Source organism: Dromiciops gliroides, chromosome 1, assembly GCF_019393635.1.
Source record: "Dromiciops gliroides isolate mDroGli1 chromosome 1, mDroGli1.pri, whole genome shotgun sequence".
Lineage (NCBI taxonomy): Eukaryota > Metazoa > Chordata > Mammalia > Microbiotheria > Microbiotheriidae > Dromiciops > Dromiciops gliroides.
In genome coordinates this window covers 152,639,476-152,667,001 of record NC_057861.1, presented here as the reverse complement: position 1 = coordinate 152,667,001, position 27,526 = coordinate 152,639,476, and the positions used below count along the sequence as shown (strand labels likewise).

At 35.4% G+C, this 27,526-nt stretch overlaps 2 protein-coding genes across 4 annotated transcripts in view; one reads left to right on the top strand and one right to left on the bottom strand.

Annotated features, from left to right (window-relative positions):
- The window catches only part of NECAB1 (N-terminal EF-hand calcium binding protein 1), a 219,486-nt gene extending 215,408 nt beyond the window's left edge, over positions 1 to 4,078 (top strand). Inside the window, exon 13 of the mRNA XM_043975891.1 lies at positions 314 to 4,078. Within this exon, the coding sequence (XP_043831826.1) occupies positions 314 to 342 (29 nt within the window). The 3' untranslated portion in view covers positions 343 to 4,078. The remainder of the gene's footprint in view (positions 1 to 313) is intronic.
- On the bottom strand, positions 1,873 to 24,366 carry C1H8orf88 (chromosome 1 C8orf88 homolog). 3 transcript variants are annotated; one of them, XM_043975892.1, is made up of 6 exons: positions 24,174 to 24,366; positions 16,114 to 16,212; positions 13,748 to 13,821; positions 11,173 to 11,251; positions 9,160 to 9,266; positions 1,873 to 4,032 (listed from the first exon to the last, which is right to left on the bottom strand). In XM_043975892.1, exons 2-6 carry the CDS (start codon positions 16,184 to 16,186, stop codon positions 4,009 to 4,011), a joined length of 357 nt encoding a protein of 118 aa, XP_043831827.1. In that variant the 5' UTR covers positions 16,187 to 16,212; positions 24,174 to 24,366; the 3' UTR covers positions 1,873 to 4,008. The 3 variants fall into 3 exon arrangements, 2 of the variants coding, with proteins under 2 accessions (XP_043831827.1, XP_043831828.1); XM_043975893.1 differs by having other exon boundaries at positions 11,173 to 11,248; XR_006354075.1 differs by lacking the exon at positions 11,173 to 11,251 and adding an exon at positions 15,580 to 15,856 and having other exon boundaries at positions 4,007 to 4,032.
- Between the last annotated feature and the right edge of the window lie 3,160 nt (positions 24,367 to 27,526).

Genomic DNA, 27,526 nt, shown 5'->3' with positions numbered 1-27,526 from the left:
AAAATCATGGAACAGAAAAATGCCCTAGGTGACCAAATTAGAAAGGAAAAAGAATTTAATCAAGTAATCTTGTAAGGGTTCATAGAAGTGAGACTTGAACTTATTTCTATTATTCAATTTATATATAAGCAATTATATACAATGCAAGCAATGTGGAACAAATGCTATAATGAACTTGTTTGGCTTTCTTCCTCTGCATCAAAGAAGGGTAGGTGAAATCATTTATTCTCACTCATGTATTGACATTTCACAGAGTAATAAATTATCAACTGTGAAGTTGCCTTCATTACTAAAATTATATTTTTCCTTTCAGCTTCATGGTGGGTGCTGAACAACAACTAGATGCCTTCATTGTTCCAAACAAACAATGAAGCTTTCATTTAACAAGCATTACTTGTTGATATTAATCTACTCTATATTTGAATTCAATGTTCTCTTTAACATGTACATTTTTCTAACCTGTGAGTTCTAGTCCTTCCTTATCTGTGCAAATTTTAGCTAAAATTTAAAAACTTAATTCCTTTGTTAACTATTTTAATGATAATTATGTTGCTTATATACTATCCTAAAACAATATATGGTTTTCAAAAGTATGGTACTTTTAAAAGGTATAGATATAAAAAATTCTTACCAGAAACAAAATTATGAATATATTACAGAACATTAAAGAGAATTTTAAGAGGAATTATTTTACTTCTTCATTAGACAAATTCTCTTTTGGTCATATATCCTTAAAATGTTTAATCGTGGTACTTGTGAACCTGGATCTTTTGAATTTCTTTGTGAATGGTTTATTTTGTATTGTACTGATTTTCCACTCCTATCCCAAGGATACTGGCACCAAAATTTGTGTACTTATGTCATATTAAGTAAGTTAATATAAACCATAAAATAGATTTTGATGTAATCTGTTTGTCCATTTTTAAATTATGAGCCAGATCTTCCTAAGGTTTAAAAAAACAATTCTTTGAGAAGTTAAGAGTACAATTTGGTAAGGAACTTTTAAGGTACTATGAGTACTTCATGAATAATATGAGTAATTTTATTGTTTTAGGGTTAATGTAGCTTCCAAGTGAAGAGTATTTGGCACAATCCTGCTTACAAATTAGGCACATTTGGATCCAGGGAATAGTTTATGCTTTAGGATGATCTGGCTCAAAATAATACTGTGTTTGATTATAGCATGTAACTAACTAGTGGGATGGTATTCTAATGTGAAGAAAAAACATTTTAAATTTCAGCTGACATAAAAATGCTTTAAACACTGAATATTAACCTAAGAAAATAAACTAATAATGTGAAATACAAAAAAAGCTGAGTGAAATGGGAGAGTATCAGTCAATGGGGAAACCATCTAATATGATGATTTAAACTTAACGACAAATCTCCTGTCTTCAGCAATGTAATCTCTATATTCCTTAAAATGTATATCCCATTCTTTGAAAGCTCATAAAATGTTAAATAACCACTTTTATAACCAAAACTCATCACACATAAAATTGTTTAAAAAATATGCCCCTTTTTAGGATTCTTTTTGACTTGTTAGTCTTTGGGGAAAGTAATTTAAAGTGAAAAATTTCAATGATCTTTTCATCCTTATATGATTGAAAAAAGCTAAATCTAAAAACTACTTTTTAAAGACTATAAAATTATAGATAACAGAAACACTCTGAAATATAATCATAACTCTGAAACACCCACAGAGTCTTGTGTGTCCCCATCAATACTCATCTAGCCTAAATTAAATTCATTTTTGAGATATTTTAGAATTTCCCCAAGGTATAAAGGCAGTCTATTTTGATTGTTAGATGGATTAGGTCTGTAAAATACTTGTCTTGGCCAATTCTATTAAAGACAAACATTACAAAATAATAACTCTCTCAACTCTTTTAATTTATATACAAAGCAAAGCGCAACATTACTGGAGATGTACAATGATTATTTAAACATGCTATACATATGTACAAAGGCAAAGAGACAGAATATAAAAAGTCTTTGCAGTCTTATTGTGAATATTTACAGTAACAAAGGATCAACTGACTTTGAAAACCTATCAGAATTTTATCACCGTAACAAAACTCAGTGCACAATTTCTGTTTAATCTTCCCTCGAAAAAAGTTGGTTTCAAATGGCTGGGATAAAATGCAGCCCCAAAATAGGTGCTGAGTAATATATAAGGGCTAGCCATTGCTCCAGCTGGTCCTTTTCATTATCAGATTCAGGTACCACATCAAGTCTTTTAATACGGTGTAGTCTTCAATGTCTGGCCCATGGTAGCACGACATTATAAGCATTCTGCCCATAGCAATGGTTTATCCAAGAGATATTCAGCATAAGGGCTTACTAGATTCCAAAAATACATAAAATTAGGTTCTATATCTTTTTATAATTAGCAATAAAGGGCCTCATAAGAAAAGGCAATTTAAGGTGTTAGAGAATTTAATCACATATGACAATTCTGATTGCAATGAAACTATTATATAGATAGAAGGAATTAGCAAAGTAAAAAGCTGTTGTTTTAAAAGAGTACTATATATAACAGCTCATCATAAAAATATGGCTTTAGATTTTAAATGAATGCCTTCTCAGCACTTCAGAAGGAACCTTTTCCTGGAGAGAGTAGGTGAGTAAGGGATTGAAGTTTGAAGACTTTGGTATAAAAACTAGGATCTCAGGAAAATGGCTCTAAGAGCTGAAGAGAAGAGGAATATGCTGAATCAAATTAAAAACCTTTTGTCAGAATGAAATTCTTTCTACCAACTGAGATCCCTTTAATGGAGGTGAGAGATTGACACTTACCTTTACAACACCATTTTTACCCTTTGCCAAATAACAGTTTGCTCCTGGTGCAGAAAGCCACTCTTTCCTGTTCCTTTGACCCATCCCAGGAAAAATGAACAAAAAATGTTCGCTATTTTCTCTCTCGGTGGGAAAAGGGAGGTGAAGGGGGCGGGGGGGGGGAACAATCCAGATGAACCTCCTCAAAATAATGGTTCTATAACTGGTAAGTGGCTTTTTGACCTTGAGCTGGAAAAATGCTTTCCAGTAATATTTGGGGTGGCCTTTTCATTACAGAAGATTCATAGTATAAAAAAGTTTAATTTTAGGAATTTTACTTATTAAATGCTTCATCCAAATACTTTCTTGACATTATAAGGAAATTAGAGTTGAATAAAGCGTTGAAGCTTAATGCATGTGCAACCATACAAATCCCTAACATTTTCTTGTTTGGTTATGAAATAGTCCTGTTTATAAAAACTCTGAACTATTTTTCATATAGTCTTATCTATAATATAAGTAGTATTTTTTTCAGCTCCATAGTTCCATTTGATATCACTAATACAGCTTCTAATTAGTCTGTCTCTGCTAATAATTTTAGGACTGCCAAGACAATGTTTACTGTCCAACAACCTAATGACCAATTGGTTGGAAGTGGCTATAAGAAATTCTCCTCTTTGTCTTTGAGAACCACACCATTAAATTTGTTCAATCAAATTATGGCTTTGAGGAGACTGCAAAAGATCTTTTCAAGTGTTGGTATAAAGTTACTGGAAACAAGAATAAAAGCAACTTTAAAGGCAACAAAAGATTATGTACTATATACATAATATAGTAGCAAATATTTTATATTTGAGAATCGTTACAGCTTGCATTTCCATTCCATTATTACAAATGATGAAAAACAAAAAAAATTGCAAGTAACGTGCAAATTATAAATACTGGGTCTTCCCACAAAACTAAGTCAATTTCTACTTTCCAGTGTTATTTCCCAAATTATGCAGTTGCTTGCCTGCAAAAGCTGAAGCTGATTAGAAAGAAAGTTCTTTATAATTTAAAATAATCTTACTCATTTTAGGGAAAAACCAAATAGTCAACCATTGAAATGAAAAATAAATTGGATTGTCACAGTCCATCGCAGTTATTGTTACTAGATCCACTTCATTTTTAGGTGTCCAAAATATAAAATGAACGATTCTTTATCTTCAAAATCATCTGTTCTTATAAATGCTACTTAAAACTTTGGTTGTTTTCCTGAAACACAAAAGAAAGTTCTCAATAAATAAAACCTATATTAACATGTTTTAATTGTATATCAAATTAATATTTTAAATTTAGTGCCTAGTATGTATATGGCAGAGTAAATTGATTATAAACCATACGGTTACATAATGTTAAAAGGTCTGGAAGTAATTTGACTAGAAATAAAACAATTTTTATTATATTCAATAGGACAAAACATTGCTTTGAATACAGTTCAGGAATGCAGCTTTTCTGTGTAAATACATTAAAATACAAAACATTTGCATATAAAGGACCAATTCTAATTGCTGCAAGGTTTGTATCTTGTGTGAGGAACAATTAGAAAGCTAAATTTGCCTGAAGCATATATTATTATACTTTACATAAAGTATGTCCTACACTATTCCTAAAAAGATGGAATCACACTAGGTTGTAAAGGGCTTTGAAGGCCAAATGGAGGAGTTTCTGTTTGATCCTGGAAGCCAAAGGAACCACTCACTAGAGGAAATCAATTATCAAACTTGAGCTTTAGGAAAATCATTTTGCAACTGTGTGATGGATGAATAAAGAGATGCGAGAAGACTGAAACAGAGAACCCACTGAGAAGTTATTGCAATAGTGTAGGCAAGAACTGATGAAGGCCTGGAGTGAGAAAGACCTAACGAGGACCCTCCTAAAAATGTTTGGGTTAATAAGAAGTGAGGAAAAATGACCTAAAAGAAGAGCTTTATTCTAACTATTAGAAATATTAATGCTGTAATTTAATATAACATTTAATAAGGACTTAGAACCTGAATGTGATTGAAATATATACCAAAAGGGCAAGCAAGGTTAGAACAGTTAGGACATCAGCTCAGACAGTAACTTGTTTGAAGTCACTTGGATTTTACATAAATGAATGTTTACCTTCCTCTAAGATTACTGTGATTTAACAATCTACTGGACAGGAGAACGGCCCTTTTTTAACCAATTGAAATGTGATCTGTATTTTCTTTTTTGCTACCTTTGTTTAAACGAATACTATCATTTGTAGTATATATATATATATATATATATATATATATATATATATATATATATATTCCTTTTTAGCCTGTCCTTTCAGTCTATTTGTCATTTTATCATAGTGCCACTAATTCTTTCATGTTCATTAAGTTCATTCAAGTTCATTAAGTCCTGGGAGAATATAAGGATGTTATATGCCTGTTGCTGCTCAATTTCTGAAGACCTCACTCCTTATTAGTCTGTCTCACAAACCACATGTGTCCCTTTTAAGAACTCCCAGACCAAAGACAAGTCTGCTTTCTGGCTCAAATATTACAATAATCTCAAATACCTTACACAGATGAGAAGAAATGCTTTATTGTCTATCTGTCCCAGAATGCCAGTTTACTTTCAAACACTTATTATGATTTTGGGGGCTACATTCAAAAAGGCATAGCATCCAAGACTTGGAGATGATAGTTCTACCACATTCTGCTATGTTCAGACAACATGCAGAGTACTATGTTCAGTTTTGGACACCAAATTTTAAGAAGGCTTTTGACTGATAAGGTGGAGCTACAGAAGGGCAACTGGGATTTTGAAAAGTCTTCAGATCATGCTATATGAGAATTCATAGAAGAAATTAGGGATATGTAGCCTGAGACTTAGTAGTGGGATGATGGCTGCTTTCAAAGTATTTGAAGAGCTGGAAAAGACACAATAATTCTTTGTTCTAGGACCAGAAGGCAAAGGTAGGATAAACAGGTGGAAATTGCAGAGATAAGTTTAGATGGAATATTAAAAAAACCTTTCTTATGGTTAAAGTTATCCCAAAGTAAAAGACTACCATGGGAAGTAGGAGTCCCCCTTATAGTTTAGGGGGTGGGGAACACTTCTAGAGATGATGTGGAAGTTGAACTAGATGTTTTCTGAGGTTCCTTCCAAGTCTGAGATTATATGAATTTCTGAAAATGAAAAAGTTCTAAGTATACCTCAAACAGGAAAAGACTTATTTGTTCTCCAGGCTGGAACCTTCATGATGAAGAACAAAACAGAAGGGATCTTATTCTTCCTCTTAAGTGTTTTCAAACTGCATTCACATTGCCCAAACCTCCTAGTTTTGTCACTGCCCATGAAAAAAGGCAACTATATTCATTTCTATATGAGAGAAAGCTAAGTTGCTTTGAGAGAAAAGATACAAGAGGGATATGGCTATTTTTCAGCAAAAAACAGAAAGAAAAGATTAAAATAAAGAGATTTGGAAAGAAAGTAAGAAGCACAAAGGTGATAGAGACAAAACATGATCATTTGGATGGAACTCAAGTTTGGAAAGGTAAACATGTAATAGAAGATAAAGGAATGATATGAAATATTTTGTAGATGAGAGGAAGATCAAGGTTTAAGTACAAAAGGGAAATGGAAGCAAATGGAATGGGGAAAAAAATTAAAGTTTGCTTTTATCTAATAAAATATCAAAAAATTCACCTGGCTCAAGCTAGCAGATAAGAAACAAGTCTTTCATCAATAAATACCTATACTTATTGTTTGTATATTCTCATATAAATGAGACATTGCTTCAAAGAAGCAACCAGTCAACTAGCATTTATTAAGTGGCTACTATGTGCTAGGAATTGTGCTAAACTCTGGAGATACCATTCCTGCATTTAAGGATCTCACAATCTAATGACTGTGGCTCAGTGTGCATGTGCGCGCTCGCGAGCACACACACACACACACACACACACACACACACACACACACATACACACTTTAAAAAGAAATGGGAGGGGAAAAATTTTCCTTAAGATTCCTTCCAAGTACAGACTTTTGGAGGTAGAAAGGATCTCAAAGGTCATGGAGAATACTCTCTAAAACATCCCATCCAGTGATCACCTGAGAATCTGCTTCTTAAAAGACTTCTGATAATGCTGGACTCCCTCTGAAGGCAAATAATCTGCTTTTGGATAGCACTAGTCACCTGGAATCTTCTTCTCTATGACTTATGGCCGCTGATTCCAAATCTGCCTTCTTTTACCAAATAAAACAAGTAGTCCTTTCTCCTTGTACAATAGGATCTATAACACACTGAATGCTTCAAACATTTCCAATATTTTAGACTTATGGTTCCAGGTAAGTAATTTGAATTAGATAGTTTCCCAGTAAGGGCAAAAAAAGTCAAGTGTCAATGAGCTCAACACAATTAGTTATGTTTATAGTAAAAAAGGATTTGGTCTAGTTTCTACTTCCATATTTTCCAAACAATGGAAATTGAGTATTTTGCATATATTTATACATAATACTTAAAAGACATTTGAATAATGTGACCTGTGAAGACTTTCTCCATAACAATTGTCCCTCTGTATAAAAAAGTTGACTGGCCACCCTCTAGTTTTGACTCAATTTAAAACCTTGTATCAATGACCTATTATTACCTTATACTTAAGGAAAAAGTCAAAAACACAATATAAAAATGTTGCATTGGTCAGAATATGATTTGCTAATAGAAAAGAAAATGAAAGCTCTTTGGAATTCAACTATAAAATTCTACACAAGCACAACAGACTAAAGGACTTAACACTGATATAACATATGCAGTCAGTTCATACCACTTTCAAACATCTTTTGATAAAAAGGAAAGTTCAAAATAGGGGAGTAACTTAGCCTTGTCCATCTAGTTAATTCTTTGTATCCTTACATTTTCATTTTACTACTTAAAGACCTCCTTCTCAACTGGACTTTCACTGAACAATGAACTCACAAACCTCTGAAGAATTCAAGATGGTTCACATAAAAATGTCTGTGTGCTTTTTATGTGAATGGAATTGTTTTAAGTGCTATGGCAGAAGGCATAAAGCGAATTACAGTCTCTATCTACTCCGAAGTAGTTATACTCTTAAAAGGTTAAATCAGGCATGGATACTTGCAATACAAAGCAGTATATGAAAAGTACCCAAAGAGCAGTATTATATGTAGAAGAGGGAGAGATTATTTTTGACTAGGTTGACACATGAAGGTAGTAAAATCTGAACTCTGTCTTTAAGGATAAGTGACATTTCACTAAATTGAAATGATGAGGAGAGCATATCAGCTAGAATGAATAGCACAATAAACTGAGGAGGGCAAATACAAGCAATCAGTGAAGGGATTTAGAAAAACCTTTCATGCAAAGATCAGGAGGAAGAACTGAAGATATTTAGTCTAAACATGAGATTTAGGAAAGGCATTCCAGCTTCAAGTATTTGAAGAGCTGTCATATAAAATATATTAGGATCGATTTACTCAGGTTTCAGTTAAATATCAAAATGGAAAAAACAACTTCCTTATAATTGTCTAAAATTAGAATGATCTGTCTTTGAAGGTAGTATGTTCTCCATTGCTGAAAATCTTCAAGTGGAAGTATCAGACATCTTATAAATGGGATTATTATTCAGATAGCAGTTGTACTAGATGATGTCTATGTCTGAGATAATATAAAATAAAGAGAAGAAATTATTGTTTCCTATATGTAAAATTTTATTATATCTATCCCTAGATGTCATGTGTGAAAACTATATGATAACAGTAGAAGGAATCAGGGATGTTTAGTCTAGAGAAGAAAAAAAGGTAAATGATAGTTGCCTTTTATCTCATTTGAGCCTCAAACCACCCTGTAAAGCAGGAGTTATCATGTTATAAAGCCAAACCTGAAGTTCATAGAGGTTAACCACCCAAGGTCCCTTAACTGGTGTACAAAGCAAGACTCAAACCCTAGTATTCTTGACTCCAACTCAAGAATCCACTACACCAGAAGTTCTTTACTTTTTTGTGTCACTGACTCCTTTGGCAGTCTGATGAAACCTGTTTGTCCCTTTTCAGAATTTTTTAAATACATAAAATAAAATAGATAATAACAAAGAAAACCAATTATATTAAAATATAGTTATCAAAATATTAAGCAAATCTATGGATGTAAGAGTTTAAAACCCTGCTCTCTACCACACTTTTAAAAATATCACGAGAAAGCCATAGCTGGAAAAAATATCAATTTATTTGTTAACCATGAGAGTTTCATGTTGGCCTGGGCTTGGAGAGAGATATAAAATCACAAAGAATTAGAAATTTAATAAACACTCCAATCAATACTTGTTGAAGTGAATTGATTAAAAAAAAACTTACTGGCTTCTGAAGTACAATGGGATGATCAGGCAGAAAGTCTGGTTTCTTTCTACAGATGGAAACACTTGAAAGCTTCAACAGGAAATCTCTGCTATATTTAATTCTTTCTGCATATATTAAACACCAATTAGAATTTGACTAAATAAAATTTCCTACTAGATAAATTCTTGGCACATTTTGTTGTTTTATAGATTGGAAAAACTATTTTTGGAGGAAAAAGTTCAAGTTGATAAATATTCCCTCAGATAGACCAACTCCCTTCAATTATTCCTTTTCCCTATCAATGAAGCCACAAGCCAGAAAGCCCAAGAAAGACTAGTAGTTTGTTGGAGTGAGGGTGAATGCTTGAGGGAATAGTTACTAATGGAACTCTTCTAACCAACTCTGTATGGTCCATAGATAAGCATTCCTTGGTGCCACAGTGCTACAGTTTTTATTAAATACAACTTTGATATGAGTTGAAAAAATATTAGAAGTTTTAGTTATATGAAATATACTTGAAAACGTCAGCCTTTTAGTTAGTACCTTGGGAGAGCAAATACTTAATTACTTCAAACTCACATTTCCATTTATACTATCTTGAAAAAAATTCAAAATTAACAAAGGAAACCACACAAGTACCATATGCTATAATATCTATTCTGTAGCTAAGTAAATATAATAATACTACCTCAAAATGATATAGCAGTTAATAGTTTTCTTCAATTGATCTTCATAAAAATCCTACTATTGTCACCAATTGCAGATGGGAAATAAGAAACAGATGAAAGAACTTTTGTCTAAGGTTATAGCTAGTGAACAATCAAGCCAAGATGAAAGCCTAATTCAATTTTCAAACAAGGACATAACATATCATATAAAGCAACCACTTTGCACCACCTGTCCAAAATCCCAAAATGCTATACCACCTCTTTTTCACTTGCTATTTCTCCTGCCCTCATCTCACATAGCTTATTACTGGCAACTTACTTTAATAATATTTTTATTATTTTCTTATTCAAAGAAATATGCAAAATTAAAACTAATGGTATTATTTGTTTTAATTTTACTTTGTTAGCTTCAGCTCTACTTAATACAGGAAACTCCACTGATCTAAAAATAATTTTTATATCATCAGTAGAATATATCTATTCTCAAGACAATACATGTTAACATCTTTTTATTTGAATGTTGCTGTGCCTTTCTTTTATTTCATTTTATAATAAAATAAAACTTCAGCCAACGTGTTCATTTCTTTTCAGAAGTGAATGAAGTTAAAGAAATGTTTTTTATGTTCAGTCCTACACATATTAATGCAATATCATGAACATAAATGGTAGTAAAAAATATCTATTGAATAATAAATGTTTCCTCTTTAATTGCCACATAATAAATGGTAATTAGAAGCAGCAGCATTTGCACATGACATGCTAAGGTAGCTTGTTTTCTTAAGTAGTTTAAGCATGCCATATAAAATCTTATTTGCTATTTTATAAATTATTTTATAAATTTTTAAGCAAACCTTTCTTTCAAAGATATTATCACAAGATAATTTATCTGTCCATGGACAAATCTTTACAAATTCTGAATCAATGATGTATGAATTGGTTAAGTTTTTACTGTGTTTAAAAGATATACAGAACATAGAAAAAGCACCAAAAATAGCAACAGGGTAAATCTTCACAACCAGCATTTCCATGTACTTAATTGCTATAATTGTCTCAAGCAGTATCTCACCCACGAGACAACATAATCATAATTTCACCTGGTAATCTCAAGACAATGTTAGAAATAATTGGAAATCTGAGGCTCAAGTTTCCAAAATAACTGTCTATTCATGAAATATAAAGAGGAATGTCAGAAAACCAAAATACAACAATAAGAAAATCTAAAGCTGGACCAGGCAAGTTGCCTAGAGTACAAAAGGTTTTTAGGCAAATTTTAAATTTCATTGACTAACAACTGTATGTTAACCTAGGTATAACTTAACATCAAAAATACTACCTTTAATTGGGGATCTAGGGACAGGTTTACCTTTTTTGACTGGAGACTGATGCTGCTGTGGTTGGCTAAGACCTTGAGTGAAGGTTTGCATTCCATTAGTCTTACACTGCTAAACAGGAATAAATTGGGGATTTAAAAAGTACAATTTCAAATATTTGACATATCTCTATTAAAAATTATGCATTCTAATAACCTAAAATGTCAAAGCATAGATTTTGGCTTAATTAATAAGTAAACTACATACTATTTAATTTGATTTCATCACCTCCTGGGGGTTCAATTATTATCTTTATGTTGATTCTCAGATCTACTTAACTAACCTATCTCTGTCTCTTAGTCATTTCAAACCGGATGTACTACAGACTTTTTGGGGGGGTCAGAATTTTTTATCTGTGTCCCTAAGATATGTCTTTTTGTTTTCCACCTATTATCCACCTTTCCAAAAGGCTTTCCCAAATACTTTATTTTTTTTATTTTAATAAGCATTTTTATTTAAAGTTTTGAATTCCAAATTCTATCCCTCCTTTCTTCCCTTCCCTCCTCCTCCCTGAGGTGGTAAGCAATCAGGTATAGGTTATACGTGTGCAATTATGTAAAACATTACCATATTAGTCATTTTGTATAAAAAACTTGAATAAAAGAAAAAATGAAAAAAATTAAGTGAAAAATAGTATGCTTCAGTCTGTATTCAATCAATTAATATGAGTTCTTTCTTTGGAAGTGGATAGTTTGCTTCATCATTAGTCCTTCTGGATTGTCTTGGATCACTGTATTGCTGAGAATACTTAAGTCATTCACAGTTCTTCACTGAACAATACTACTGTCACTCTTCAGAGTGTTCTCCTGGTTCTGTTCACTTCACTATACATCAGTTCATCATACAAGTCTTTCCAGGGCTTTCTGAAATCATCCTGCTTTTCATTTCTTATAGAACAATAATATTCTATCACAATCATGTACCACAGCTTGTTCAGCTATTCCTCAATTGATGGGTATTCCTTTGATTTCCAATTCTTAGCCACCACAAAAAGAGCGGCTATAAATATTTTTGTACAAATGGGTCATTTTCTCTTTTTGGGATGTCTTTGGGATCCTAGTAGTGTACCATAAACTTGTTAAACTTGACACAAATCCAAAACTGGATTTATGTTTTTCCCCCAGATCCTCTCCACTTCTGAATTTCTATAGTACTGTCAAGGGCACCAACATCCTTCCAGTTCCCCAGGCTTACAACTTAGGTATCATCCTTGACTTTTCACTCTTTCTCAGCATTCATATCCGATATCTTACAAAGTCTCATGCACTCTACCTTGATAACATCTCCTTGCTCCTTTAATACTGTTGACACTTTGGTGAACAACTTCATTGTCTCATTCCTGAGCTATTACAACAGCCTGACAATTGGTTTCTCTGCCTCAAGTCTCTCCTCACTCTAGTCCATCCTTCACTCAGTTATCAAAGTGAATTTCCTAAAGCTCAGGTTTGACCATATCACTTCCCTATTCATTAACTTCACTGGCTCCTTATCATCTCTAGGTTCAAATAAAAATAAAAATTCCCTTTTGGGTATCTCAAGTCCTTCCCAATCTGGTCCCCCTCCTACCTTAACAGTCTTCTTACACCACATAGTTTGTAATACAGTGATAACTGTCTACTTGATGCTCCTCAAACAAGACATTCCATCTCCATATTTCAGGCATTTTTCACTGGTTTTTCCCATGGGTAGAAAAACTCCCTCCTTATCTCTACCTCCTAGACTCCCTAGCTTCAAAACTTCAAGTAAAGTTATATAATCCCATCATCTATAAGAAGCCTTTCATGATCCCCATTAATGTTAGGGTCTTCCCTTTATGATTATATCTAATTTAATTTGTATATATATGTATATATATTTGTACATAGTTTTTTCATGTTTTCCTCCCACATTAGACTGTGAGTTCCTTGAGATCAGGGACTCTCATCTTTTATTCTTCTTTATATTCCCAGTGTTTAGCACAGTGCCTGACAATAGTACATAATAAATGACAAGCACAGGAGTCATCCCTTGTAACAAAAAATAATTTAAAAAACACAGTTCAGCAAAACTAATGAGTAGATCAACCAAGTTTGACATTATTTGCAAAGTTCTACATTCAAAGCCTCCCATACCTGCAAATTAGGAAGAGGGATAGAATTTCAGCTATCTTCTATAAAGACAAACTTGGTTCAAAGGCCAGTTCCTTTAGGAATTTTTTTTTCTTTTGCAATCACACAGAGTGATCCTTTCCTCCTATAAACTTCCAAGGCATTTTGTGGGTACTTCAATCATAGAATTTCCATTTTGCACTTTTCTATTGTCATTTGTGTGTTTATTTTACTCCTTCTGGGGGAAATTAGGAGGCACTAAGTCAGAGAAGCATAGATAGATCAGTACAGTAATCGCCACTAATATATCAATATTCTCACCTCCAACTAGGGAAGGAAACCAAGTGAGGAGTAAAAATGACTACATTGACTATTATTCTATTAAAAGAAAACTATTATTCTGGACCACCTAGCCTATGAATGTCTTTAAATTCTTTTAATAATTTCAATGATTTATTCTTTAAATATTTGAAAAACTTACCCTGCCAACTCCACTTTGTAAACACTGAGTACTGCATGGACTTTCATTTTGAAAATTAAAAGGGAATGCTGCTCCTGTTGGGACAAGGCATTACCTTTATTAAGAGGTAAAAAAGAAATATAACTAAGCAAAAGCCATAAACTTAATGAGAAAACTGTCATTGTTTTTAATACTTGAGTGCCTACAGTATTCTTAGTAAAACAAAAGTAAATGCCTCTTGGGTTCCTTGGATTAATATATAAAGAAGAGTGGCTAGCTGAGTCCATCTTCCCTGAGAAGAGAATAAGAAGAAAAAGGCTTAAAAATAAGGAATTTATGTTAACTACAAGAAAATATTTTCTATCAATGAATGTATTTATACATAGTTTTAGTTTTTATATTGGCTAAGGAATCTCATTCTTGGAGAGCTTTCCAAATAGAATTGATTTTAATACATGTAAAATAAGAATACTGTCCAAATGTAGGAAAATGAACTGGAAGTATAGAAAGAATAAGTCTATGAATCATTAATTCTTTGATATTAAATTGCCAGCGAACTAGGAGCCCTATTATGTTAGGTGCTTGCATTTCAGCTACCATGTTATAGTGATTTTTCTCACACATACTGACATTACACAATATAGCATCAATTTTTTATTCTTATTTTCCATTTTCATTTGTTTTTATTATTTTGTAGGTTTGATATGAACAGCTGAATAAAATAGTAATAGTTGGCTGGAGCAGACAGAAATCTGTATCTAGGATACTTACTCTTCTCAATGAATTTTCCCTTTAAGTATCATATAATTAATCCCTGAAGACATACGAGTTTGATGTAGAATGAAAATAAATGATTACATTCTTCAAATTTAAAGTGATTCCAAAATCAAATAGGAAACAAAATGTAAATAAGTTTGCAAAAAGATCTTCCACATGAGCACATTATTTGAGACTTAATATTGAGTTACTCAAAATAATTATTAAAAATGCAATTATTTTCATCCAGTCAGTCAGTCAATCCAGCACCTAGCCTGGTAGAAAATGTAGCAAAAAAGAAGGTTAAAAAGTTTTCTTTAACTTGCAGTAAAGTAATAGGAAAGGTAAAATGGAATAAAGAGCATGGTATAGTGCATAAAACACTAGACTTGCAATCAATAGACCCAGGTTCAAATCCAGCTTCAATACTCACTAGCTATGTAACTATAGGCAAGTCACTCACCATCTCTGAACTTCAATTTCCTCACCTATCTAATAAGGGGCTGAACTTGATAGTCTCTAAGGTCCCCTACAGTTCTAACTCTATGATCCTATGATCCCTCAAAACCAATGTTGATCCTAAACATAGGAAAGAACCTATAGAGTATGATTTGATGGTTGGAATTCCTCTAAGTCAGAGTTTCTTAATTTAAGGCAAACATGTCTTTAGAAAAAAAAATTGACAATTATATTTCAATATATTTTGTTTCCTTTTTAATCCTATCTATTTTATGCATTCAAAAGGAATACACAGGTTTCACCAGATTGCCAAACGAGTCTTTACACACAAAAATGTTAAGCACCCTTACTCTAAATGAACTATCAAGGTAAATCTCATAATTATAAACTACTGAAATACAAAATTTCATATATGAAAGCTATCTGTATACAACAGTACGTAGTACAACAGGATAAATTATATGCATGAAGCGTAGATAAGCTTCTACTTTAGATTGGCTCACAAAAAGTTCTTAACATGCCAGAAAAAAAAATAATTTCCCCAAGGAATCAATCAAAAAAGTTAGCTTTGTGGATTAATGGTTCCGAGAGTAAAAGGGTAAAAGAGGCATTTCTACATAATGTATCTTAAAACTTACCTATTTTCCTATGTTTAGGTTTCCAGAAGTCAGATTACCTGTTCCAGCTCAGAGCATAGCCCTAAACTCTACTGAAGTAAAGTTATGACATCACAATCACCACAGAATCTATAAGTGCTGTTTTATAACAATAATCATTAAACTGCACTTATACATCTAATTTTTTTTCAAGGATTTTTCATTCTCCAATAAGACTCTGCAGTGACCACTGTCAATTTGCGCAATTTGTGCTGGGGTATTGATCTGAGCAGGAGCCAGTGATCTGCCAAAATGAGACCTGAAACAAAAATACACAAGGTTAATTTTAGTTAAGTGCTAATTTACCTCTCACCTTTGCTGGTCTTTCAGATTATGAGGTAATGGAAAATTAAGTAGTGTTTATTTTTCTTAATATTTCAGATATTTATTAGAGAATCTTTCAGTTTTTATTTAACTTTCACACAATAACAATATAGTACTTTGAAGAGTTAGGCCTTTTAAATACTAATTGAAAACAGACAAAATATTTATAGATAGCACCAAAAAGTTACTCACCATGGGGAGAAGACAGATGTCTAACTGGTCTTGCTGGCTGAAGCGGTTTACCAATCAATTTTTTGGTTTCCATTATCACAAAGACCTTGAGGTTCCATACTTTAAAAGAAAAATTATAGTTATATAGTATGTCTTAATTAAGAAAATTAAATTCTCATTAACATTATTTGTCTGAGCTCATAGAATTTTATAAATCCAAGTAATCATATTATTTCTATAAGAATAAAGATGTACCAGGACAGCTAGGTGGCACAGTGGATAGAGCACTGGCCCTGGATTCAGGAGGACCTGAGTTCAAATCCGGCCTCAGATACTTAACACTTACTAGCTGTGTGACCCTGGGCAAGTCACTTAACCCCAATTGCCTCACCAAAAAATAAACCAAAAAAAAAAAAAAAGAATAAAGATGTACCAATTTCAAGATTGAAATTAATTCAACAATACTTGTTGAGCACCAACTGTGTAGATATTTGTGCTTGCTAATGGAGTGATGCCAAGTTTAGATAGGATATGATCACTGATCTAGTAGAGCTTATACAAGAATAAGACATCAACACAATTACAATTTATAACATGATTAAGTACAACAGAGTTGGAAATCAAAATGCTATCTGAAGTTCAAGAAAGAAGGCTGTTGCCAAAAGAAGGGCACAGGGAAGATTTCTAAGAACAGAGAGTTTTTGAGTTTAGTTTTAAAGGTTGGGGAGAAATTAAAAAGATAAAAAGGGGAAAACAGGCTATCCAGACATAGATAATATGAGTAAAAAGGGCAGGGTGTGTTCAAGAACACAAAGTACTTCAGTTTAATTTGAATGTACTATAAACAGAGGAGAAGGAGCAGCTAGGTGGCGCAATGGATAAAGCACCAGCCCTGGATTCAGGACGACCTGAGTTCAAATCCAGCCTCAGACATTTGACACTTACTAGCTGTGTGACCTTGAGCAAGTCACTTAACCCTCAATGCCCCAGGGGGGAAAATAATAAACAGAGGAGAATATGAAATAAGCCTGAAAAGGTTAGGGTTGCACCCGCCAACTGTGGAAGGCCTTGAATGCTAGGAAGGTGACCTGTGGGGTATCTCAAACTTAACAAATACATATTATCTTTCTAAGAAAGCCTACCTCTAGTCCCAAATTCCCTGTCTCCATCAAGGCTTGGGGCCATGGGCTCATGATTGGTGAGAATTTACCAATCTTGCTACAGATTCAGACCAACCATGCTACTTTCCTGGACCATCTCAATGCTATGCCACTATATGACTGTCCCACACTTCTTTCCAACTTTAACTCTGAGAAGAGTAATAAAATCAAGACTACCAGTCAGAAAAGACTTGTCAATCAAGAGCCCCATGACTCCTCCCCCAGCCACAACTCTCTTATAATGTATTGTCTCACTCTATTAGAATATAAGATCCTTGAGGACAAGGATTGTCTTGCTTGTTTGCATTTCCATTCTCAGTACTTGGCATAGTGCCTGGCACACGGTAAGCCTTCCATATTTCTTCATTCATCAATGTAAGGCCACCAACTGTACTTCTAATCATCTAGATTCAAAACTATAGTCATCTTACCTCTTTATTCAGCTGGAATCATCAAGCCCTATTAAATCTACACATGTTCAACATCCACCTACTTCTTTCCATTTGTAACATTACAACCTTAGTCTAGATCCTCATGACTATTTCAGTATGCTAGTTAGTAACTGGCCTTCCTGCCTCCAGTCTTTTCTCCACAAAAATTCATCCTCCACACAGGTGGCAACCTGAAATTCCTAAGAGGCAGGTCTGACTCTGCCAATACCATATACTTACTTCATCTCCCCCACCCCACTGTAAGATAAAATTCAAAATCCACTGTTTGGCATTTGGAGAAAACTTTTGGCTCCAATTTATTCTACCAAGCTGATTACACATTACTCCTTCCCTCCCTACATTCCAACCAAGCTGGCCTACTTGCTATTGCCCTTACAAGACATTCCATTTCCTGTGCCTTGGTACAAACTCTCTTCTTTTAAAAAATATAGTATTTTTTTCCAATTACACATAAAGATATTTTTCAACATTCATTTTTGTAATATTTTGAGTCCTAAATTTTTCCTCCCCCCTCTGCAGACAGCAAGTAATCTAATATAGTCGTGTTAAACATATACAATTACATTAAACATATTTCCACATTACTAACTCTCTTCAAGACTCAGCTCAAGTGACATCTCCTTCAAAAGACCTTGATTATACTAGTTGTTAGTGACATTGACTTCTCCCCCAAGCAATCTCACACACACACACACACACACACACTACATATATATCCTGTACTTATTTATTATATTGTATCAACTCTAATAAAATGTAAAGCTCCTTGAGGTCAGGGTATAACTCATTTTTGTATTTGTATCTCCAGCAGCTAGAATAGTGTCTGCCACATATTAGGCACTTAATAATAATTGATGCCTGAAGATAACACCAAGATTAGAGATGATTAAGTAGCAATGTATTGATGGGAACAATGAATGGGAGGTGAGGAAAAGAGCAAGTTTAAGGAGAAAAAAAAAGATAAAACCACTCTGGACATCATGATGCTGAAGTGCTAGCAGTAGGACATCCAGGAAGACTTAGTAGATGATCATCTGAAACTCAAAAAAGAAGTTAAGAGAAGAAATACAGATTTGAAAAACATCTACACAGACATGGGAATGAATAAGAATAAGGAAGAAATAAGAGAACAGGGTCAAGGACAAAAAAACACCTTGAAAAACACCTCCCTCCACCTTAAAATATTTATGAAAAGGGCAGTCAGCAAAGGAGACAAAGACAAAATTTAAAGAGACAGCAAAATTAAGAGAGTGTGATACAAGAAGCAAATAGGGGAGAAAATATTCAATAAGATAGGATGATCAATAGTACCAAATGCTGTAGGGAGGTCAAAGAAAATAAGGACTGGGAGGAAAAGTTACTGAATTTTGTGAGAGCACTGGCAGTCTTTGAGAAAACAACTTCTATAAGGCAGTAGAGGTAAAAGCCAAATTAGAAGAGTTTAAGGAGAGAATGGGTGACAAAGAAGCAGCTGGTATACATATTTATCAATTTTCAAGAAAAGAAAATGTAACACAATTGGATAGAATAGAAGGCTAAAGGAATAGCTTTGTTTTCATTTTTGGATTAGGGATCATGTATATTTGTAGAAAGACAGGACGATGCCATTATGTGCAAAGGGAAAATATAAAGGGAGGTAGGGGGCATAGAGCAAGAATAGAGCAAGAACATAGAATATTATTAGCATTAGAGAGAAAAAGGCAAACCTCTCCTATGACTAGAAGGAAAGAAGAGAAAGTAGGTGATCATATAGGTATGTGTATATATATGTATACACACATACACACACATATATGTATAGTGTATATATACATACACACACATAGGATTGCTTGAAAGGAGCCCTTGGAAGAGAAATCTTATTTTTCCATTCTTTTTCTCAGCACGAGAATTTAACAGCCAACCTTTTCAAGCAATCAACAAATATTTATTAAGCATCTGCTATGTGCTAGGCATTGATTGTGCTAGGCACTAGGGATACAAAGACAAAAATGAAACCGTTCTTAATCTCAAAAAACTGGAGACTTATTGTAGGAAAGCTCCACCAGGGGAAAAAGGAAGAAAAGATATCGAGGTGAATATGAATAACGGCTGACCGATTTACTTCACAAAATAATGCCATGCAATCTTTGGGGATTTGTTTTTGTTTTTTTGTTGTTTGGGTTTTTTTGTGTCCATACCTGTAACTTGATTATTTTGGTGAGCTCCAAGTAAGGAAACCCTCTCCCAATGCAGCTCCACAACCATTCTGAAGCTTAATAATTCTGAGGAGAGCTTTTCTGGGACACTGAACAACTTGCTCAGAGTCAAACAGCCAGTATATATCAGAGGCTTATCTTAAACCCAGGTGTTCCAGTCTCCAAGGCCAGCTCTCTTCTATACCGCAGAGTTAAATATTACAAGATTTGGAATTAGGAAAGACCCCCAGGTCCCACACTTAGTCTCAATCTCAGCCCTAAGGGAGCATTGTTCCACTACATACCTCATAAGATTTGGGTAAGAGCGCAGTGGATAGAGCACCGGCCCTAGAGTCAGGAGTACCTGAGTTCAAATCCGGCCTCAGACACTTAACACTTACTAGCTGTGTGACCCTAGGCAAGTCACTTAACCCCAATTGCCTCACTAAAACAAACAAACAAACAAACAAACAAACAAAAAAAAGATTTGGGTAAGAAAGCACTCTGAGAACTTTAAAACACTGTATAAATGTGAGTTATTGTGAAAAGAATTTTGGAAGAAAGATACTATAATTCCAATGATTAAAACCACAACCTCTAAATAATTCCCTTTATTAGGCCTATATAAATTTTACAAGTTAAAAAAAAAGTAAAAACTGAAAGTTTCTCTTACTAGTTGGTGATAAAACAAGCATTATTCCAAAAGCGAATATCTGTTTATTCTATCTAATATTTAATATTGTCAAAAGAGAATGTCAAGAATGGTTTATTAGTCAATTGCTAAAGAATACAAATACTTGAATCAATACTTTTTGATAGTACAATTTTGACACACAGAACTAATTAAAAATTTTTAAGTCTAAACATAAGGCTTTTAAAATGAGGTCCCAAAATCACTAACACATAATGTTTTACTCTCTTCTTATGCTTTCATAAACATTTTGACAGAGCTATTAAAATATACTATTATCTAGCAGCTTTTTGCTATCTTTGTTGCTTATATAGGATTAGTGGAAATGTGTTGAGTATATACATAAGATGTAACTATATCATAAAAGGAAGCCTCCTACTGATGCTAAAACAAAAGATTTCACATAAAATGGAGCATGTCAAGATATACTAAGTTACCTGAAAACCTACATATACTACAAAATCTATAATTCACCGCTAAAGTTTTTAAGGATTAATTACCAACTTAATAAAGCCTACAAAAAACATCAGATGCTACATAAATCCCAGTTCCTCATTCACTCAATGGACAAATCCTGAATGCAGAACTGAAAAAGTTTTCCTTGAAACAGTTGGTATTACCTAGAGCAGGCATTTGTGATGTCAACAGTTGCAAGGGAAACAGAATCCTACATACAACATTTGGCAGCAAATGGTAAGACTACCAAAAAGATAATGTTTAAAAGTTTTAGCATTTATAATTTTCCAGCTAGAAATTTAGAACTTTAAACATCAATTCATTTTGATCCGGATAGTCATGAACTCAATAGATGACTATAATTGATTGTTGCTACAAATGTATTAAAAATTGTGTTTTAAGTACCATCATATTGTAGTAGGGACAATGGCCTGAGAGTCAGAGGACTTAGTTTCCAGTCCCACCTATACTACTAAGTAGCTGGCTATAAAACCATGAGCAAGGTGACAATTTCTGTGATCTGTAGACATCAGTTTCCTCATCTACAAAATGAGGTTTGCTTAGATTATTTCTAGTCTCACCACTAAAATTTTATGAGTCGGGGCAGCTAGATGGTGCAGTGGATAGAGCACCGGCCCTGGATTCAGGAGTACCTGAGTTCAAATCCAGCCTCAGACACTTAACACTTACTGGCTGTGTGACCCTGGGCAAGTCACTTAACCCCAATTGCCTCACTAAAAAAAAAAAAAAATTTATGAGTCTATAAATAATAAGTGTGGAATTCTCTACAGTTTTTCCCAACTAGTAGCAAGTCAAAAGTATAAGAATACGCACGCATCAATTTGAGGTAAGCCAAAAACACTAGCCATTGCATAGTGTTGTAGTAAAGAAACTATTAACATCTAGTACTTTCTTTCAATTCTAAAGAAAAGAGATAAAAGATTAAAAGGATAAATTATAATCATGAGTCAAGTGCTGCCTGATACTTGGTACTCACCTATTCAGTGATTAATCCAAAATTTGAAGACAGGCACATTTGCAGATAAAAAAAAAACAGAGGATAAACTGGAGTGTACCTGTCCTACCATCATCAAGCCATCCACCTCAGAAATTAAGTTTTTAGATTTTATTAAATATATGACTGGACTATTTTGCTTTTGCATTCCCAAAGTTCCCTTTTAAAATACTGTGAAATTCCAGGTCAAAAGCACAAAGTTATTTGCATACAGTTTTATATGCAAAATCAGGTGCCTAGGAATACCCTCTTAAAATGAATTTCCATAACAAATATGTTATTAATCCTTCTGCTATCAGGAAAAAGGAGAAACATTTAAGAAATAAGAGAGAAATAGGATAAGGAGAAGTTTAAACAAAAAGGACACTCACCAACCCATTAATTTTTCCATACCACAAGAAAGCAGTATTTAATTTCCTCAAACTCTAAAATCTTGGTATACCACATTCAGAAAATTAAGAGCTCTTGAAAATTAATGGCACATTTCATGAGTGAATGTGAAAAGTGGAGAAAAAGCACTTTGTCTTTGTATGCCTAAATGTAGCAAAATGCCTGGCAGTTACAAACCTTAAATGCCACTTAATAAATCTGTGAAATACAAATAGGAAAACAGCAAGGAGAGAATAAATGAAAGTAGAAATCATCTATGTTGTCCTAGTTGATGACTGTCGTATGTCTTCCTTTACCCTGAAAGTAACGTCTACAAATTCAGACAGTTTCACACTTTAGAAAAAAAAAAATGATGCAAACAAAAATGAAAACACCTAAGAAAAGGGAGGGGGAGAGGGACACAATCTTATCAAAATACCATTTAATTTACAGCTAATTTACTGCCAAAACTGGTAGGTGGCACTGTGGATAAAGCCCCAGGCCTGGAGTCAAGAAGAGCAGAATTTAAATTTGGCCTCACACAAGCTGTGTGACCCTGAGCAAGTCACTTAACCCTGTTTGCCTCAGGTTTTTTTATCTGTTAAATAAGCTGGAGAAGGAAATAGCAAACCATTCAGTATCTTTGACAAAAAAACCTCAAATGGGGTCACTTAAGAGTCTGACAAGACTGAAAACGACTAAATAAGCAAAAAAAGGAAAGCAAGAAAATCGTTTCCCAAGAGCCCACTATGTACTGGATTACTGGAGAGACAAAGACAGAAGTGAAGCAGTTCCTATCCTCAAGAAGCTTACATTCTAAGAGGTGAGCCAATATTTGCATTTATAAGTATAGACAACACAGATTCCAAGTTATTTGGGATAGAACACCAGCAGGTTTTGTTTTTTTTTTTTGGGGGGGGGGGATATTCAAGAATGCTCCTCTCTGACCAGTGGGATTTGAGCTGAGTCTTGAAAGCCACTTTTCTGAAGCACTTTTCTGTATTAATGTCAATTAACCCTACATTATAAAACGGGCTTTTGTGCTTAAGAACAAGCGCCCTTTTCTTTCAGCTTTTCCCAGTTTCTCTTACTGCGGTCTCTTCCCCTGGGGTCTGTCAACTTTAAATACACACACAAACATTCTGATACTCGTATTTCAATAAAATTGGCTTTCTTGGTACTCCTACTCTGTACTTAAAGCATTTGAAAACGTTCAGAAAGGGTCCCGAGAAGGTAATGGGGGCAATAGGACACACAAAAGAGGTTAAGAAACTCCTGATATAAGAGAAAAACAACGCTATAAACAAAAAACAAAACACCTGTGTGTGTGTGTGTGTGTGTGTGTGTGTGTGTGTGTGTGTGTGTGTGTGTCGGGGGAGGGGGACGCTAAGAAGCCCAATCTTGTCATACCACTCAACCAATTAACAAGTATTAATAAGTGCCCACTCTGAATCATCGCAAAGAATGAGAAGGGTGTACACCCACGCACACGGGCACATCCCCACACCTGAGAGTGAGAGAGAAGAGAGAGACAGAGAGCGAGCCCTCCCCCTCAGGTTCTTGCTGCTGGGCCCCAGGGTCCGGAGGCGCCGAGCCCGACCACCTGGGTAACCGCCCTCTCCCATCCCCCACCACGTTGACTTTCCCCTCCCTTCCCTTCCAGATGTGCTTTGGGACATCCCCCTCCAGCCTCCAGACGCGGCGCCCCGCCCCCTCCGGCCCACTCCCCCGCTCCTCCTCTTCAGAGGACGGGCCACCTACCGCCTCAGGATCCGCAAGAGCTCGGGGCGGGGTGTCGGGTGCGGCACCGCGGCTTCCCAGCCCTGGGACACCTGCCCCCGGCGCTGCCACCTCGTCGGTCCTCCTGCCTCCCTTTGAGGGCACGGTTCCCTCCTCACGCTGCCTCCTCCTCCTCCGGGAGCGGCCGCGGGGTCGGGAGCGGGATCCCGACTGGGGCTAGGGGGCGGGGGAGGGGCGGGGGAGGGCGAGGCTGGGGTGGGGCCGGGGAGGGGCGGAGGGAAGGGGGCGGAGCCTACAAGGAGGCCTGGGCGCTGTCTCGCCCCGACAGGAACCGTTAAACGGGCAGCTCGCGCGCCACCTGGGCTGGGGAGGTAGGGAGGGGGTTGGGGGGAGGGGGGGAGTAAGCCGCGGGAGGTGGTGGAGGCGCTTCTAAAACGGCCTTCGCGGGCCCTGGCGCATCCTCGCCATGGGCGGATCCCCTGGGGGGGGGGGCCTCATTGGGGGGCTCCTCGAGGGACAGACCCGGCTCGGGCTGGCGAGTGGAGTGCAGACTCTTCCAGGAGTCTCCTGTCCTTGGGGAGGTTTGAAAAGAGGAAACTGTAGGTTTATGTATACTGGAGGCTGTAGCAGTTTTTTCAAATTAATTTTTTCCATTGAGTTTTTTTTTCTTTCCTATAAATCCCCCCCTCCCCCCCACACACACACACTGGAAAACAAAACAACCACAAAAACAAATCTCTTCTAATTCATAGCAAAAGAAATCACTCCAAGGAATGAATCCAAAAATATGTGTTTTCAGGATGAGAATGCCTGAGTCTGAGTCTGTCAGGGTCACCCGATGTCTCAAATCATTTTTCTAGAGATCCATAATTTTTAATCGGACCTGACATTTCATCAGAGAGATGTAGATCGTCAGTAGAAGAACTTCACCAAGATGACGAGGGACCTTGAGGGGCTCTGTGACATTTGTCCAGGTTCCCACGGCCAACATTATATCTGAGGCTTGACTTCAAAGCCCTCACTTAGCCATGCTGCCTCTCTAGATAGAAAGCCTCAGGAAAACCCACCCCAGAGTAAAGTTACCTGCCCGACAGGTGTAGACCCTTTACTATCACGGTCATCAGCCCCTCTTTCCTACACCCTCCCACAAGAGGAAGTTACTGAAAGGAGAGGCTCTTTATTGCAGAAATAACTTGGCTAAAATTCTTTATTTTATTAGGTAACTATCCTATGACCTGGAATCTTTATTAGGGTTAGTATCTAGATCCAGGGATTGTGGTCATTCTCTTCCCTATCTCAAGGACTACAATTCCTATCCATATACTAGGGGACTTCAGCATAAATGTTTTCCTCCAATGCTAAGCTCGTAGTTTCCAAACCTAACTCCTCTGACTTACTGAAGCTGATCTATACATAGGGATGGGTCACATTCTTGAACTTGCCATCAACTGAGGCTGTTTTGCTTCCATGATAAAGAACTCTAAAATGTCTTTGTCCTAAACTATTATTCCTTTCCTTCTCTGTGCCTTATTCTTCCTAAATCTCTTCTTCACCCTCATTGTAACATCCAATCTCTCTACCCCCTTCACTTTCCTCTCCTCCCAATCTTAATCTTTTAACATTTTTGTTATTTTTTCAATCTTAATAATATTTTTCCCAGTTACATGTAAAGATAGTTTTCAACATTTGTCTTTATAAGATTTCGAGTTCCGAATTTTTCCATCTCCTTCCTCCCCAAGACAGAAAGCAACCTGATATAGGATATGCATGTACAATCACATTAAACATATTTCTGCATTAGTCATGTTGTGAAAAAAGAATCAGAACAAAAGGGAAAAACCTCAGAAAACAAAACAACAAAAGTAGAAATAGTATGGTTCAATGTGCATTCAGATTCCACAGTTCTTTTTTTCTGGATGTGGAGAGCATTTTCCATCATGAGTACTTTGGAATTGTCTTGGATCATTGCACTGCTGAAAAGAGCCAAGTCTATCCCAGTTTATCATCACACAATGTTGCTGTTACTGTGTACAATGTTCTGGTTCTGCTCACTTCATTCAGCATCAGTTCGTGTCAGTCTTCCCAGGTTTTTCTGAAATCTGCCTGTTCATCATTTCTTTTTTTTTGGGGGGGGGGCAATGAGGGTTAAGTGACTTGCCCAGGGTCACACAGCTAATAAGTGTCAAGTGTTTGAGGCTGGATTTGAACTCAGGTCCTCCTGAATCCAAGGCCAATGCTTTATCCACTGAACCACCTAGCTGCCCCCATCATTTCTTATAGCACAATAGTATTCCATTACATTCATATACCACAACTTGTTGAGCCATTTCCCAATTAATGGGCATTCCCTTGATTTCCAATTCTTTGCCACAATAAAGAGAGCTGCTATAAATATTTTTATATATGTGGGTCCTTTTACCTTTTCAATGATCTCTTTGGGATACAGATCTAATAGTGTGGGTCAAAGGGTATGCACACCTAAATTTTTCTGTCTTCACTGCCTCTTACTCGCTTAACACTTTGCAATCTAACTTCTAATCACCTTATTCAACTAAAGCTACTTTCTCAAAATTATCAGTGATCTCTTAAGTGCAAAATCTGATGTCCTTTCTCAGTCCTCATCTTCCTCAGGCTTCAGTATTTGATGCTATTTAATCGTCCTCTCTTCCTAAACAATTGTTCTCTGGATTTTTATGACACTGTTCTCTCTTGATTTTCCTTCTACCTATCTGAACCTTCTCAGTCTCTTTTGATTGCTCTTCATCCAAAGCATAACCTCTAAGAGTGGATGTATTAGAGGTGTGCTATAGCCAGTACCTACCAAAATTTTTGCAAATTGTTAAATTTTCAGTTTAAGCATCTATTATTTCTTTTCCCATCCATCACTTCAGAAGTCACCAAAATTAGTTCCCAAAATTTAGTTCTTATGGAATTTGAATATATATTTGTGAAAATATAAACATTTTAACTTTCTAAGGATAAAAAACGGTATCAATTGCTTCTGATTATTTGGAATATTTTGTTGTTGTTCAGTTGTGTTTGACTCTTTGTGATCCTATTTGGTGTTTTCTTGGCAAAGGTTATTAGAGTGGTTTGCCATTTCCTTCTCCAGTTCATTTTACAGATGAGGAAACTAAGGCAATCGGGCTTAAGTGACTTAACCAGGGTCACACACCTTATAAATGTCTAAGGCTAGATTTGAATTCTGGTCTTCCTGATTTTAGGCCCAGTGCTCTCTCCACTGTGTCATCTAGCTGCCCCCCCCATTTAATATACATAGAAATATAAACACAATTCAAATTTTTGCTAGTTCTCTCCTGCAGTGCAAATTAAGTGGCATTCATGTTTAGCACATTTTATATTGTTCTGTAAAT

Coding starts and splice junctions, on each gene's coding strand:
- C1H8orf88 (XM_043975892.1), bottom strand. CDS start 16,186: ATGGAAACCAAAAAATTGATTGGTAAACCGCTTCAGCCAGCAAGACCA. Junction 13,822..16,113: donor ACATCTGTCTTCTCCCCATG/GTGAGTAACTTT, acceptor TTGTCCCAACAG/GAGCAGCATTCCCTTTTAAT. Junction 11,252..13,747: donor TACAAAGTGGAGTTGGCAGG/GTAAGTTTTTCA, acceptor ATTCCTGTTTAG/CAGTGTAAGACTAATGGAAT.